The sequence below is a fragment of the Ascaphus truei genome, chromosome 6 (genome assembly GCF_040206685.1).
Source record: "Ascaphus truei isolate aAscTru1 chromosome 6, aAscTru1.hap1, whole genome shotgun sequence".
NCBI classification, from domain to species: Eukaryota; Metazoa; Chordata; class Amphibia; order Anura; family Ascaphidae; genus Ascaphus; species Ascaphus truei.
The window spans coordinates 93,135,557-93,152,954 of record NC_134488.1 but is presented as its reverse complement, the minus strand read 5'-3'; the positions used below and the strand labels follow the sequence as shown (position 1 = coordinate 93,152,954).

The 17,398-nt window shown below is 45.8% G+C and overlaps 1 protein-coding gene across 2 annotated transcripts; it reads left to right on the top strand.

Moving 5' to 3' along the window:
• Nucleotides 1–8,033: 8,033 nt before the first annotated feature.
• Nucleotides 8,034–12,745, top strand: LOC142497404 (olfactory receptor 1f45-like). 2 transcript variants are annotated; one of them, XM_075605155.1, is made up of 2 exons: nucleotides 8,034–9,129; nucleotides 12,593–12,745. In XM_075605155.1, the coding sequence occupies exons 1-2, from the start codon at nucleotides 8,198–8,200 to the stop codon at nucleotides 12,714–12,716; spliced, it is 1,056 nt and encodes a 351-aa protein (XP_075461270.1). In that variant the 5' UTR covers nucleotides 8,034–8,197; the 3' UTR covers nucleotides 12,717–12,745. The 2 variants fall into 2 exon arrangements, with proteins under 2 accessions (XP_075461270.1, XP_075461271.1); XM_075605156.1 differs by lacking the exon at nucleotides 12,593–12,745 and having other exon boundaries at nucleotides 8,034–9,297.
• Nucleotides 12,746–17,398: the final 4,653 nt, after the last annotated feature.

Below are 17,398 nucleotides of genomic sequence, written 5' to 3'. Positions count from 1 at the left end.
TAACCCGTTGAGTACCGAGTCTCCTAAACCGCAGCACTATTGAATCTGCATGTGTCCCATAAAGCTTGGAGCTGACACCACTGATATATAAGCCATACAGTCATTAGTGAGGAAAGCAGTGATAATGCAGGCAGTGGGCTAGTCAATCCATAGAGATACAGCGGAGGTCTCTTCAAAGAAAAGACCCCAAAGTAAATCACAGTGCGGTGCCAAGTAGCCTCACATCTGCCTAAAACATAACTGCATGTATTATTGTGTACTCACGACACCCGTTCTGCACTGTAGCTACAAGAACGCTCCGGTGGCCATCTCTGCTCCTCGTGGTGTCGGCGTGCTCCTATCCGGATATGACGTATGAAGGGGAGGATTTGGTAACCGTGGTCACAGCACTCCACACAACCAACGCTTGGAAAAATTCAAAAAACTTTATTAAGCTCCACAGTGAGCATACATAACACCACTCTGACGCGTTTCGTCTATAGAAAGACTCTTTGGTCTTCACCCAGTTGATGCCGCGCTCAAGGATATGCGCCGTTGACGCGGTGGGCTTCGGATCGTTGTCCTGGTAGAAGCGGTGACCATTGGGGAACTCGCGTCTGATGTATTGCACTCTCGGGCACAATGTTGTATTGGAAGAAAGCTTTATTCATGATTCCTATAGCAAGAAAAGAAAAGTGCTCAAAAAACTGCACAATAGTACAGTACAGTGCATACAGTAAGGCAACACTAGTAAAGTACAGTGCATTAGGCGACATTATATTTGATACATTTTACCTTCAAAGATGACAATGCAACCCGGTCCACGCCTAGAGATGGCACCCCACACATGCAGCTTCACAGGGTGTTTTGGGCGCGGCTTCAAAGATATGCGGCCTTTTTTGTGGAATGCAAAGCTTGCAAATCTCTCTAGCGACACAGTAGACTCATCAGTGAAGATGCAATCCTGGAAAGTCTCCCCACTGTCGATCCATGCCTGGGCCTGGACCACCCTTTTGATTTTGTTTGCGTCCCGTATCATGGGGTATGCTCTGTAATGACAAGGAATAAAAAAAATTAGCGGCACAATACAGTACAGTACAGTTTGCTATACAACACTATTACAGTACCTCCTGTACTGTCCAGTACTAACCTCACACGTCCATATTTCCATCCAATGCTGCGTCTCATATTCTTTATGCTGCTCTCGGATACAGTCAGATTGTGCTTTTCCTGCAGAGTGTTTTTAACCCTTAATGCACTCCTCTCATCATTCTCCTCACTTATTTTGTCCACCAGAAGAGTTGTCTCCCTACAATGTAAAGAAAATATATTGTTTTATTAATATGCAGCAATATAAAATGTATATAAATATAATGTTGTAATATAAATATACCAAATATATATACTGTTGTCCGATAAATATACAAAAAATGTATACTGTTGTACTATAAATATAAATATACAAAATATATATACTGTTGTACTATAAATATAAATATACAAAATATATATACTGTTGTCATATAAATATAAATATACATCCTATATATACCGTTGTACGATAAATAGAAATATACAAAAAATGTATACTGTTGTACTATAAATATAAATATACAAAATATATATACTGTTGTACTATAAATATAAATATACAAAATATATATACTGTTGTCATATAAATATAAATATACATCCTATATATACCGTTGTACGATAAATTGAAACATACAAAAACTGTTCCACTATAAATATAAATATACTGTACAAACTATGTTGTAATATAAATCAACAGAAATAACAACAGTATTACAGTAGATACAGAACTGTACTGTAGATGTACTGTACTGTATGAACAGTACAGTACGTACAGTTTTCTATATTTTTTTTGTTAAGTTTTATAAATATACTTACGCGTTAGTTACGCTTGGTGCCCTTTTGCATTCTCTGTTTTTTCCGTGTGCATGATAGCACACGGTGTTTGCTGGCACAACGAGGTCAGAGGCAGCTAACCAGCGCTGGATAGCAGCAATTCGGTGTCCGCTCGTGTACATCTCCTTAATTCGCATGCTGAGCTCCTTTGAAATCTTTTTAACAGGCATTGCTTCGAGTAGAGAGAAATACAAACACAATGTATATTCGATGTTTAGTCGATGTGTATTCTATGTGCAGTCAATACACAAAATGGATGGTGTATTTATACGGTAATGACTCACATTAGAGTACGCCCACTTTCAACACCTGTACCTGGTCGCCATGCAAAAAAGGTTACACACTTTGCATAGCCCACCACTCCATGATCTTTATCTGAACTTGCCCTTGTCCAGATACTGCATTGTGCCACCTGCTTCCATGGAGCAACCCCGATTCTATGGACGCAGGAACCCTCTCGCCTCTGCCGTGCCTGTCAAGCTGAAAAAGCAAAAGGCGGCAGCCGTTTCCATGCCAAGGCCAAAGCGAAAGGCTAAGGCCAATAAAGAAAACCTTCTGCTGACACCAAAGGCTAAGGGTTTTCTTAGACGTAAGCCTCATTATGTGAAGAAGATATACAGTGATGTACTCTCGACGCAAAACGAATGGCAGCCAACCCATCGAACCCGCAGACCACTTCCTCACATACGCTTCGACGACTCTGCTGTAGCTGTCCCGGAAATCTTCAGCCCGTCTTCTCCACCCCCATCTTCTCCGGTTCCATCCGACGACGCTGCCGCCACTGAAATCCACGGGTGTGGATCTCCCCGGGAACTCTATTGTGCTGGCAAAGATAGATCTGCTTCTGGAGACCATGTTAAATGTGGAGCAACGGATGCTACAAATGGATCAACGGATGGAGAAGATAGAGGCTGACATAGCGGGCATACATTATTTGTTCGGTGCTAATGCCCCTGTTTCCCCGACGCCAGAGCAGGGGGGTGACATGGATGTGATGAATTGGACCTTCGACCCCCTTCCATCACCAAGCGCACCCCCTCCACCAGAAGATGTAGTGTACATTTATGCCATTGAGGAGGACATGACAACCCCGTCAAGACCACGCCAGGAGACAACACGGCGACCTAGACCAGAGGAAAGCTTCCTCCCAGACAACCTACCATTGCCCGTCGCCTCAAGCACACCCACTCCCTAAAGACCTACACCTGCTCGCATCGAAACGGTGCCCGACATCACCCTGTGCGATCTGCCACCGAAGCTCAGGGAGAAGTATAGGGTGATGAGTGCTGGTGCACCCCACAAGTATGCCTTGTTCATATTTAAGCACCATGTTCCCTACTCTTTGTACTGCGACTGGGCCTTCAAAGTGAACTACGATGGGAATCGCGTAAAAAAGGCGCTTCCTGTCAATTTAAGGAAAAACATTCGGGATGAATTGCGGCACTTTTATGCAGTTACAGATCCTGTAATGAAAGGCTTTCGAGACCGCATTAGTGGCATTTTGCGCCATGCAAGGCATCGGCCCTGGATGGACAATGTGGAGGACTTTCAGTGAGACCAGACTGTTGTGCTGAACTGTATTGTACTGTACATGTTTTGCCCTACGGTACCTGCTGTACTTAAACAAAGGAGATGTTGTTGTGTGCTTTTTTACACAGGACATGCACGACTCCAGTCCCTGGGGGCCGAAATCAGGCACGGTTTTCAAGGTTGCCCTGAAAACCTGCCCTGTTTGCTGCCCTCTAGGACTGTACTGTCGATGTTTTGAATTGCTGTGCACTTAAAATGTTTCAACATTGTACAGTATTTGAAAATAAATGTTTTTGTACTGACTCCACCAATAAAAGAACATGTTGATTTGTCTTACATTGTTTCCATTGGCTCCTTTGACAGTGTAACAAATGTCGAGGCTTACTGCACTGTTTTTTACTGCCAGACCGCAAAGCCGCAAGATCGGCAACATTGTCAAAAAAGAGCAACGATCGCGCAATTGGCGTGGGAACTAGGGCAATTGGCGTGGGAACTTCTGTTCTAGGGCACCTAGAAATAAAATTAATTTTGCCCCTAGATGTTAGGAACCCCCTCACTTGACCCCAACAGGGTCCGACCAGTAATGACGGCGAGAAAGGGTCACGCCGGCGAGGAGGGTCCTATCATTGACCGTAATGGCGGAGAAAGCCGCGCTGCTTTGAAACAGCTAAGTCAGAATGAGCAGAAACCTGGAACCCATAACTCTGGTTCTGTTCAACCTAGAGGGCTCAGATTCGGTCACCATGTAGTCCTAGTTCCGGCAGGATTGCATTCAAATAGCGACCCTCTCGTGGCAACAGAACGGAGTCAGGGTAATGGTAAAGTTTAGGTTTCTGCCATTGACTTGCATGGCAGAAAAAAGCCACTTTTGTAATGTGCTTTTAAACTGTATTTTTGTATCTCTGGTTCCGGGGGACGTGGAAGGCTGATATTTGGCCACTATGGCAAGGGTACTTCCGCATGAGGACCAGGCAAATTTCAACCCGCTCAGACCCACAGAACGGATTATTTTAAATTATATTTATATATTTATATTTTAAAGATATAAAAGAATGTACTGTATTGTATTTAAAACATGTGACTGTAAACCATACTGACTGACAAATGTTTTCACACATGTACTGTAGCAGTAAACCATACACCTGTTGATGTTTTGAATTGCTGTGCACTTAAAATGTTTCAACATTGTACAGTATTTGTAAATAAATGTTTTTGTACTGACTCCACCAATAGCGACCCCCTCGTGGCAACAGAACGGAATCAGGGTAATCGCGCAATTGGCGTGGGAACTAGGGCCTCGGTCAAGTTCACGGCCAATTGGCGTGGGAACTTCTGTTCTAGGGCACCTAGAAATAAAATTCATTTTGCCCATAGATGTTAGGAACCTGGCACTGTATACTGTAGAACACATACAATGTAAATGATACTGTACATGTAGAATAAATGCATAGTTTTATTTCTCGGGTTTATTACACAGTATACTGTACGGCCAGAACAAGGGCAAAAAAAACTGTAGACGTGGGGTTTTAAATCTGATTCAGCAATGTGCAGGCATAGTCACACAACGCGATATTATCCATCGAAATCCCCCCATTAGCCGTTTTCTTTTCTGAGGAAAAACAAAAAGAAAAGTTTTAATGTACAGTAATGCTCAGCCCCCTAAAGAAGTACCCAGCCAGCCCCACCAATAATTTTCTCCTGTGCGCATGCGCCTAGCGTTCCACCAATTGTTCAGTATCTGCAGTACAGTACTTTAGAAGCCGCTCAGCCAATGATATTGCTTACAGGAGAATCGCTTGACTTTGGAATCGCACCGATATTTATACAGTATTGTCAAAATAAAAAAAACACAGAAAATAATACGGCAACAATACTCACCATAGTATTTCCCATTCAGCTGGCGCCGGCGCCGGGCCACTGCCAGTCCAGTGTTCTTCATCATCCACGTCGATAGTTTGCAGCGGGACTAGTCCACCTGTAGTCAGCTGGTGAGGCTGGAAATCGCTTAGGTACATGCAAGCTTCATCAAAACTGCACGCGAAATCCGACTCAGCCTCAGGCTCAGGCTTGTCACTGACGGCGGGACCGTCATTGGAAGCCGGTGCTGGTGCATTGCTTGGCAGCGACTGTCGTTTCTTAGTTGGTTTTAACATGACCCTTCGCCTTTTGCCGCCTTCATGATCATAGATACCGCAAAAATCCGGTGATACACACCAATACCCTCCAACAAATTGTGGCTCAATACGATGAAAACAGGGGTCGCTACATAACCTTTTCCTTATTGCACGCTTCTACGTCTGAGGAGTTGGCGAAAATTTGTAAAAGTCATAGTTTTCGATAAAATACTGATAAATTTGAACAACTGTTGCCATCTTATCTTCTGTTGCATTAATCGCGGCCCATATCAAATACGCGTAACTTCTGTCGGGTTTTTGGAAAGCGGGCTGCACTTGAACACTCATGGCGGGCGGGTCTCTGGAGAATACGGTAAGCGAAACTGGTCTTTGTCTTTCTTTAATATGAAAAGCCTAAATTGATACATTTTTGCAACCTCTTCCTTCAGTCTCAAGGCCAAGTTACAATGGCACACTGTGGTACAGTATCGTTTTTAAACGAAACACCTGCAAGCCGACACATTACTGAAGCGCATGCGCATTACAATTCATGAATATCTGCCATCTGGCGGACACGCGAAAGCATTGCAGCCTATTAAATCCGAACCATTATCAATAAACCCATCAACCGCGCGTCAGCCGGGCATGACCCGTTGCTGGGAACGCAAAACGAACGCGTCATGCACCAGGTGAAGAGCGTTGCATTCCAGGTACAAGCCAGGGAAAAAACGGTGATTTGTTGGAATATAGGCTGCCGCAGCAGTATACTCAGTCTTGCTGAAAAATCAGTAAATGGGATCAAGGTTAGTGTATTTAGCACAGAGCTCAGTGGTGAGTGTCAGGGAATTACATAACAGAGTTGCTCAGATGTGGCAATCACACCCCAGATATATGTGGATATTTACATACATTTTTAACTCTAATTTCATATTTGTAAATGGCAATTAACCTTTTTGCAACATATGAGCTTTGCAGTGCTTATCCTGATGCTTTAGGGAGTTCATTCCCAAACCACTCTAAGGTATTTAAAGAGTGAAAAGCAATACCATGTGCAATCGGGAGAGAGATGAAACAAGGAGGTATGCATTTTCAATCATTTGTGAATTGCCATTTTGCTACAAGTACAACTATTAACATATACATTTACTTATCTAGTAAATGCATTATGTCTTGGCTGAAAAGAACAAACTCTAGACTGCTAAAATATTGAAACATTTGATTTTTTATCTATGGTATACTTTGCACCAAAAATGGGCTTTAAAAATACTGTGGCATGGAATGGTAATGTTTTAGTATCAATTTAATACAATCACCATACAGTTAAACATTTTGAAATATTTATTATAACATTGTTTTTGCTGTATACACTAGGTTAGGTTTGCAGCATAAATGTTAAACATTTACACACATTAATAATATAAATTGCATATAAACCCCCCCCCCCCCCCTTATTCTGGCTTCAACAGTGGCAAGTACAGGAGGCGTCAGGAAGAGTGCAGCACCCACTTCATGCATCCAGCATTGGAATCTGGGAGGTACAGTTATGTTGGAAGCAAAGGAGTTGCATTTACATTCACTTAGCTATGATCAGTGTATGGACTTTCCTTTCATGACTTCTTTTATTTCCGTTATAAAGCAAGTAACACTATTTCTGTCACTGGTTGATTTTGTACTGAGTGTAAAAGAGCTTCTTCTTTGTTTTATACGTGTTAGCTGAGAATTTCAGTGGAAAACACCTGGCATTATGCGAGTTTGTGCATAACAATCCCTATTTATTCTATCTCCAACATATACAATTTGGTCAAATTCTATCATATCTCAATCCCTTACAGTACCTCATTTTGTTTCCCAGGCTAAAGATACTGCATCTAGGAAAATAATGTACTCATATGATGCACTTCATTTCCCCAATTTTACAGTCCAGACATTTAAGTAAATAACCCCGCTAACCCTTTTCAACCTTTTCTCTCAGGTCAATGCTCCTTCTGTCTTATCTTCTCAGCGTTTGTTGACGAGCCCACTTGACCTATGCACGGCATTGAAGTGTACAGTACATCACCTAAAGATCTTCATCCCGGGGCAAAGTATATCACTGCAAACCCATGTGTATCTGTAGTTTGAACATTTTCTTCCAATGTGCATTACGTTACACTTTCTAATGTTGAAATCGTTTAAAATATCACTGGTGTTTAGGAAGGCATATTACAAGTATATCTAGCATATATTTGTGCATACATTTTCCCAAAGATAGTATACATTCAATTAATAACACAACTCTACAATACAATCAAATATTATAACCATTCACGTTTTGGAAAATTCTACCACACAAATTTTCAACAAATATGCGAGACCTTGTGAAGATCTGTGTTCAGTGCTTCCTGCTATATATTTCAGTGTTAGACAGATCTGATAATTAAAAAAAATGAATTCAATTAGAATTTAGAATAAAATCTGATTTCATAATAGGGCATCAGCTTCATTAGAATGAACTCAAATAATCTCCAGTTCTTCTAGAGTTGTCTGCATGTGCTGAGCATTACAACATTTTATTCTCATACAGGTCTGTACAACACAGGCACAGATTCAGTGAATATCCACGCTCATATAACAATCACTGAATATGTGATACAAAAATAAAAACCATGGAAATAAATAATTCCGCTGCATCCTCTACAACACCATTCATTCTTGTAGGTTTATCAGACTACAATAATCATCCAATTCTGTTTTTTGTGGCCTTTCTGACAGTTTACATTATATCGCTCGTGGGAAATGCTCTTATAGTAGCAATAACACTAGCCACCCCACAGTTACACACACCAATGTATTTTTTCCTCAGCAACCTTTCGCTAACAGACATGTGTTTGACATCCGTGGTGACCCCACGATTGCTCCTAAACTTGTTGTCTCAAAACAAAAGTATTTCATTTACAGACTGCATTGCACAAGTTTATTTCTTTATTTCCTTTGCGGGAGTGGAATGTTTTCTCTTGACTACAATGGCCTATGACAGATTTGTAGCTGTCTGCAAACCCTTACATTATGTGACAATAATGAACAGGAAGCTCTGTATTCAGATGGTCGTAGTTTCTTGGATTACTAATTTTGTCAACTCTGTTCTACACACTCTTCTGATTGCAAGGTTGTCTTTTTGTGGACCACGCCTTATCCAACATTTTTTCTGTGATCTAATACCTCTCTTTAAACTGTCCTGCTCAGACACATCGGTAAATGAGCTAGTGATCTTTACAGAAGGATCATTGGTTGTTGCATTGCCTTTTTTGGTGACTTTGATCTCTTATGTTTATATTATATGCACCATAATGAAAATACGTACTGCAATAGGGCGGAAAACAGCATTTTCCACATGCTCAGCTCACTTAACTGCAGTTCTCTTGTTCTATGGTACAATGATTTTTGTGTATTTTCGTCCATCGTCAGCATATTCTGCTTCTCATGACAAAGTAGCAGCAGTTTTGTACACAGTTATCACACCGTTACTGAACCCTTTTATATATAGCTTGAGAAATAAACATGTGAAAAGGGCTTTAAAGAAATTCATAACTTTGAAAATATTTCCATAAATGTTCTGATTGTTGCGTTTTTATCTGCAGGGTTCCAAAAAAAATGTTTACTTTTTATACCAAAGTACAAAAGATAATACAAAAAAATGGATGGAAACCACGTAAATGGATAAATCAATTTGAATATAAATTAGAGCTGGGCGAGTTCAGATTGTACAGACGCGAACCCCCTGAACCATTAATCCAAAACATGCTCTGATCTGTAATCCCGTTGTCCAAACCAAAGAGGCTAAACCTTATTTTCAATTTGGACTTGGGCTTGGGAGGCAATGTCTTGAGTACAAGCATTCTCGCGGCATCCTCCATTTAATGTAGTACCTCCCTTACCTTGCTATTTTGGGTCGGCATCGGAAGGTGATAAACAAAGAAGCCCCAATGCTACATCCAGCATGAAACATTATTTCGTTCATTACCATCTGTTTTTTCTCTCGTTTGGGTAATTTCGTTAAATGCAAGCCAAATACTGAAGAACTACAAATGCTGCAATTATCCACACAACAATATTAATCACAATGGGAGCGTGATTAATGTCAGACTCTCTCCTCTGCGGACGGCAGACCCGATCAGCATGCCCCCTTGACGCTCAATGACACTTCATTAGCTACAATAATGTTGGACTTTAGTTTGTCTTTCATTGCCTAGACATATAAGAAACAAGTTAATTTAAATAAATATATCTAACTGTATACCATGTATGCCTATGTGCCCCTCCCACTAGTGATCGAATGGCCCCTTATTTTCCATTCTTTTAAACTTTACTTTTTGTGCTGTATAGCGTCCCAGGTTGCTTAGCAATGGATTCCCTTCACTCCCCTCCCCCAGCTATTTTGGTACTTAAAAGGTTGCACAGTGGTGTTGTGTGAAACCCTGATGAATGTCCGAAAACGCCGGGTCTGGGCATGATTCATGCTTTAATAAAGTCATATCTTTATTGAACTACCTATTTTTGTCTTTTCTGGTGCTAGTAAGCATTTTATTTGAAATGTCAACACTTGTGTATGTGCAGAACACACACACACACAATATTTTTTTTTATAGTTACTGCTGCATTATTAGACATTGTAATGAAAGGTGTCTCAAATTTCTTGTCAACCCCAATGTGCCTTACGCTGTTCTTCCCTTTGTCCCTAAGTTTCAGAAGGTCCTTCCTATCCATAAGATTGACCCTAGCTACTCCAAGTCCCTATCTAAATCCAATTTGTTGTAACCTCTTTCTATGAATTTACTTCGCATCGCTTGTATTTGTGTGACATAATCCAAGTCACTACTACAGTTTCTCCGGACCCTCTGAAACTGTCCTAGAGGTATATTGTGGACCCAACTCTTGTTGTGGTTACTGCAGGCCTGCAAGTACAGTAGTTGTTTACATCAACCTCCTTAGTGAAGGTCTAAAAGGCCACGTCCATACTTTATACTTGCTTGCTGAGGCGCGCTGACGCTTAGCAGCGACAGCCATCAGCGCTCCTTTTTTGTGGCCTTGCCTCAGAGACAGCGAGTGTACTCGCGAGGCTGGTGGGAGGCGGTACTGGAGGTGGGATTCCTGTGGTGGCAATGTCGCGTCATCGCGCATGCGTGGTGAGCACGGCAACGTAACTGCGTGTGACGTCATCCAATATGGCGATACCGGAAGTGCTAGTGAAGTAGTGGAGTACCAGAGTAGAAAACGGCGGTGGGGGACGACACAGAACGTGCCAGGCAAGCTCTGTACATACTACAGTTGGTACCATAGTAGCAAACAGCGTTGGGGGACGACACAGAACGTGCCAGGCAAGTACTGTACTAACACAGTTGGTACCAGAGTTGCAAACAACGTATTCGTGCATCATGGAAATGGCAGACGAGCTCTGCATGCTTTTATGCATGGATAATCTTACTATATATTTATGAAAGCACTGTATGTCTGTCTGCCTGGCCTGTGCCCCTCAGGCCAATGAGATTGCTCCCTTGGCCCGCCCGCCCCCGCACACCTATCATTGGCCTGAGTCAGAGTGACGGGCCAAAGGTCCAACACACACACACACTTACTTAGGGGTAGGGGGGGGGTGTTACATACATTAGCAGCATGTATAACCCGGGGGGTGGGGCTCACAGTGTTAGCAGCACATCTCCCGGTCTCTTACCCACCGGTCCCGGAGGCTCCGCCGCTTCCTCCCCGAACATCAGACTGCAATCCAACTCATCACAGCCGCAGTGCGCGGCGCTCATCGGGACCCGCGCGCACCTCCTCCTCTCCTCGGGTCTCCCGGTTTCCCGTGCTTTTTCCTCCCCCCCCCAGCGCCGCTACAGTCAGCGGGGGAGCGGAGCCAGCGCCCGGGACACAGCGGGGGACTCTCACCTCACCACGGCTCTCAACACCCATAGGCCACTCCCTCACCCGGCGCTCTCCCTCACCCCCCACACGCTCACCCCCCCCCCACCTGCTCACCCCACCCACACACACAGAGCACGCACTGTGCGGCTCTCCCCTCACACAGGCCGCTCCCCGTCCCCGAGGGCGCTCCTCCGGCTGTCTCCGCCTCTCCCCGCGAAAGGCACACCACCTCCTCACCGGAGTGTCTCAGCCTCTCCGCTGAGGAGCCCGAGGTGGAGGAGGAGGGCGGCCGGTACCCGGACAATGAGGAGCGCGGCCGTGTGCAAGGTGAGTAAATGCAGGGGAATGGGTTATTAATGCGTCCCTGACTCCCCCTGCCCTTTGCCGCCCCTACCATCCCTGCCCCTCCCTGCCCTTTGCCCCCCCGCCCCTCCCTGCCCCCCTGCCCTTTGCCGCCCCACCCCCCTGCCCTTTGCCCCTCCGCCCCCCCGCTCTTTGCCCCTCCCTGCCCTTTGCCCCCCCGCCCCTCTCTGCCCTTTGCTCCCTGCCCCTCCCTGCCCTTTGCCCCCCTGCCCTTTGCCCCCCTGCCCTTTGCCCTCCCCACCCTTCCACGCCCCTTGCCCCCCCCGACCTTCCACTCCATGCCCCCTGCCCTTCCACGCCGGGTATATCAGCTAGTATATTTCTAAAAAATGAGCTTTTGGGTGGCAGGACAACAAGTGTCCATGAGATAAATCGCCAACGCGAGACCCTTGGCGAATTTGCCACCACCTTGTATCCGATGCTACGTTTGCACGCACGTAAATTTTATGAGTACATGAGAATGTCAACAGAAACTTTTGACTATATATTGAAAAAAATCGAGGAAGAGATTACCCCGGTCCAGACCAATTTCATCCGCATCATTGGTGCTGAAAAGAGATTGATGCTGACGTTACAGTACGTTTTACATACATATGTACATCTCTATATACACATATACATTGCTATATATATATATATATATACATCAATCTGTGTGTAGACAGTATATATATGTGTACATATACACATATTTGTATCCATGTACTTTTTAAGTTTTATGTGTTTATTTTTTATTTTAGGGTATATCAAGATTAGTTCGTGTATGTGTGTGTATGTACATATATACATATATGCAGTGTTCGACAAACCTATACATTTGCTCGCCCCGGGCGAGTGGATTTAGCCCCCGGGCGAGTAAATATTGGCCCAAGCAGCACACGTTTGGTACTAGGTGGCGAGTAGATTTTTTGGTGATTTGTCAACCACTGCATATATGTGTATATATATATTTATATATATATATATATATATATATATATATTTATCTGGGTGAGCCTGAATGTATGTGTGTTTGGGTAGTTACATACAAAGAGCTGTGTGTATGTTTGTATGTATGTATATAATATATATATATATGTATATAAAAAAAAAAATATATATATATATATATTCATATATATATACATATATATACAGATATACCTTGCATTGCCCGTGATGTAATTGTGCCGCAGTGACTGGGTGTGAGTGAAGGTGCCGCAGGGACTGGCTGGGTGTGAGGGGGACAGTGACTCAGATGTGTTGCTGCTAACATAATGTAATTAACCAACATTTTCTTTTTGTGTCTTGTTTTCTTATAGATTTCTTTCTACTGGAACATCGTTTCGTGCGTTGGCATTCTCATTCTAGATGGGGAAAAGCACAGTAGCAAAGATAGTTCATGGCACATGCGGTGCTATTTACAGTTCCTTGCAAGTAGTGCATATGCCATTCCCAACAGTTGACACATTGGAAACTGTGGCAAGTGAATTTCAGTTTAAATGGAATTTTCCTAATTGTGTCGGATGTCTAGATGGCAAGCGTATTAGAATTAAACTCCCCTCAAAATCAGGCACTATGTTCTTGTAACGGCTGGACCCCCCTTGTCTGACCCACCCAATCTCACATTGGCCCGTGTGGTCTAACCGGTCCCCATTACAAGGTCGTGTGTGGTGGTGTACCTGCAAGTAACAGGACTCCTGAGTCTCCCGCTTGGTGTTATAAGAGGATATCATCAGGACAGGTAGCTGAGGTAGTGGGTACGAGTCCAACTTACTTCACGTGCAGCGCCTCCACCTCATCAGGGTCTATGCTTCCGCAGGGAGATGGTCCTGGTGAGGAACTCCTTCTCGGTGGTGACCGCCACTGCAGAGTAATCTCACACTCACACAGTGGGGGTTTCTTTGAACAAGGCATCTTTATTATAGACTTGGATGTAGCAGACTGCCCTATGCAGCTGCCGGCTCTAGCCGCACATCTTTCCGTGCTGTCCCTTTGCCAGGTACGCCCTCCCGTATTGAAGTGGGATTCCCTTTCTCCTAGGGAGATCACCACTGCGCCAGGTCCCTGGACACAGTGTGGCTTAGATAGACTTGATTGGTCACTCTGCTACCGCTAGTTACAGCACTAGGGTCACAAAAGTATTCTTCCAATCCCTTATGCAGGAAGATACATTCTACCAGATGGTTCTCTGCCAACCTTGCAACAACACTAACTGACAGTGTTGTGCCCTTTATACCTCAGGGGGCAGGCGCATCTCTGAGGTCACTATCCAGGGACTCAGAGCATACAGCCACTCCCTTCCTTACACAGGGCACCACACCAGGGTGTGAGGGAAAACCTCCATAACTACTGTTGGCAGGCCTGTACTTACCAGGACTTACTGCCAACAGGGAAGATGTATGCAGTCATTATTATGCATGGCTCCATACTCCCCCTGGTTAATACCCACCGTCCCGGCTGGGACCTAAATTTGGTGTACCTTGCGCCAGGAAACACTGCAAAAGAACACACAAACAACATGGCAAACATCATCACATTGACATAATAATGCAAGCCCATCGCACTCACTGACCAGCAGGGAGCGCTAAAGAAAACAGCAGACCACTCTATTGGTTAATCAATAATAATGTCGAGGATCTGGCTTCTTCACCTCCCGCCCCGCAGCATCATGCACAGTCACGCTGTATTCCCGTGGTATCCCTCGCTCATTGCAATACACCACTTTGTGCATGTACACACTGCGTCCTATCTTCCAGACCCGCATAAGTTGAGCTACCCTCTGCTCGGCCTGCATCCCTTTAATGGCACCCCCTTTCTCTATGATATAATGTTGGATATCATTTTTGAGCCATCTCTCCCTATTCTCCTCTATCTCTCTCATTAGAGGTTCCGGGACATACGGGTAATCAAGCCCATGCGACCTTCTGTATTTTGCCGCAATAGCCCGTTCAGCTCGGCACACCCTGGTCAAGCTACTTTGGCCAGCCGCCCCGGGCAGCACCCATGACAGGGGCTCATCGGTCTCTACCGGGTCATCCAACCCTGCGGACCCCTTAGGGATAATAAGGCCTGCCTGGATACGATCCCACCTTACCCTTAGGGCCCTAAGGTATGCCTCGTCGTCAAAGTCACCGGCAGCCCACCAGTGATCAACCACCCCCTCCCTCTCTAAGATAAATCGGGTGCGATCGAACCAGGACACATACCCCTCGTACAACGGGGCCCACCACCTAGTCTCCTTCCGTTCTTCGGAGCTATGGTCTATAGACTCTTCTAGGGACTCCTCATCAGGCCCACCAGAAGATACCCCGGACGTACCCTCAGATCGCTCAACAACTCCTTTGTACTGTGCGGTGTTTCTAACAGTAATGCTTAGTACACTAGGGCAATTACTAGATACCGACACTTGTCGGGACATCCTCCCTCCGACCCATCATCCAAAGTTCCCAAGTCCAGGCTTCCAGTCCGATCATCGGAAGGACCCCGTGACTCCCCGGACAACCCTAAGCTGGAACTGGACCCAAATAAAATAGTGACGGGTACAGGAGCTTTAGCTAGGGCCTTGGGGCTAACCTTTGGAGGGGACGGGGTTTGGGGACGGGACCGGACAGTAGGCATTGACAGGGTTACGACCTGCTCTCCAGCGATACCTGCCTTAACGTCTCCACACAGTCCGGTTTTGTCTCCAGCAGCTGGGCTTCTTGTTCTGCAACTCGAACGCCCGCTCCCCCGGGTAGTAGGGGATCGTTTTCCGCTGCTCGACCGCAGAGGCGCCACCATCTCCCACTCGATGCCGCTCTGGTCATCCGGAACCACCTCCGCACACGCACGTGCTGCGACGCCATCTTGGGTTGGATCCCCAATCGGGATGTCTTCCTCCACGAGGACATCCGGCAATGCCCGTCTGCTGCGCGATCCAGTCTGGCTCTGGACTCGCTCCTCCGGCTCCTCCTCCCCTTGGGCCTGCGACAAGCATGGTGTCTTAGTACCTCGCAGGGTCGGGGTGGATCGACCTCCGTCCGATCCACTAGTCACCACGGCAGTGGGACTCCGGCGATCGGGTGGTCGCGGTACTGGAGACACTCGACTCCGTGTCTCCACACCACGAGGAATGGCATCCCTCCATGGCGTACCAATGGTATGACAGTCTCTTCTTATGACTGTCTTACTCGACAGCCTAGCACACTCCTCGTCCGAGGATTCTAGCTTGCAATTCGGCCGAGGCATCCCAGTAGGAGACCGACGATGGGCTCCTCGGGGATCACCTCTCCGATGGCTAAGTTTCTCCGTCGGAAGCACCAGACCTGACTCCGACTCCGCGGGACTTGCACTCTTGTTCCAGAGAGCTCCCGGCTGTTCCTCTATCGGCATCGGGACATTTCCGGCCACTCCCACAGCTTGCACCGGTACGAACGTGGTCATGGCCACATATACTGCAGTCCACAGTGGGGGCATCGGGCCTCGCTGCCCACGGCTCCGCCCGGCAGTCTGCACTGCAGGCAAAGACATGCCACAGTCTCCACACCCTCCACTCGGATTACCAGGAAGCCTCCTGGAGCCAAATAAGGGTGAGTGGAGATCACCGGACCCTGGTCCACTTTGTCAGCAGCTTCAGCCATCTTTACCAGCGGAGGCACTCGTCTAAGAGGTCTATACTGGTCAATGGCTCTTCGCAACTGAAAGGCATGGGCTGATGTAGCAACCCTTCCTCCCATTTTCTCTGTCGACATCCGGTGGAACCGCAAACCACTCCCCCTGGTTGAAACTAGGGGGATGTCTCGTAGACTTGTAGGCTGACCCAGCACAGGGGCGGAGTGAGTCATAGTCCATGAGGGCGCGGCTCTAGCTTTCGCGCCAAACTCCCCATCGGGGTGGAGTTTTCTCGTTGGCGCCAATCCTGGCCAACAATTAGCAAACTGCAAAGTTGCAAGACTTTCTGCAGCATGCCCACGCGGTGTCCCGGGAACGTGGGAACCGCCATCTTGGTAAGTATTGTCCTTTTTCCCATTGAAGGCAGCGTCTGGCTGTTTGTTAATTGGGGTATAACAAAGTCCATTTCGTTCCTCCCATCGGATCACACTGTCATGCTCATTATTCTCAGGGGTATCATCCCGAGAACAAAAACATGATAAACACGGCGCAGCCACGGCTTTCACGCCATTCCAAAGCAAACACACAAGAGTCTCTCCTGTAGATTGTTCTTCGTCCACGCACAGTTCATATGCGTGTTCTTCCTCTGACCGCAATCCTGGACCTTCTGCTCTATGCAGATGCTCCATTCTTGTGGTTCTCTCTCCCCGCCATCCTGGACCTTCTACTCTATGCAGATCCTCCATTCTGACGGTTTTCTCTTGATCGTTGAACACCGATTTCCTGTACGTGGAGCTCCACTCTGCGGGGCAGCTACCACATCCGTACAATAAACATGCCTTGTGCACCACCTTGTGTACCTAATGTAGATCTGACTCGTGTTTGCACTACCTCAGGCAAGGCTCACTCTTTCTGTGTCTACTGTAACACGTTCCTCCAGTCTGTGCTCCTTGGTAAGTGATCTGGAATGGAGACTAGAGTACTCTGGCTCTTCCATGCAGTACTTTGGGCGT

Bases quoted from the DNA above. Each gene is read 5' to 3' on its own strand.
- LOC142497404 (XM_075605155.1), top strand. From the start codon at position 8,198: ATGGAAATAAATAATTCCGCTGCATCCTCTACAACACCATTCATTCTT. The intron at 9,130-12,592 runs ATTTCCATAAAT...GTGTGTATGTAC, and splicing joins AAATTCATAACTTTGAAAAT to ATATATACATATATGCAGTG.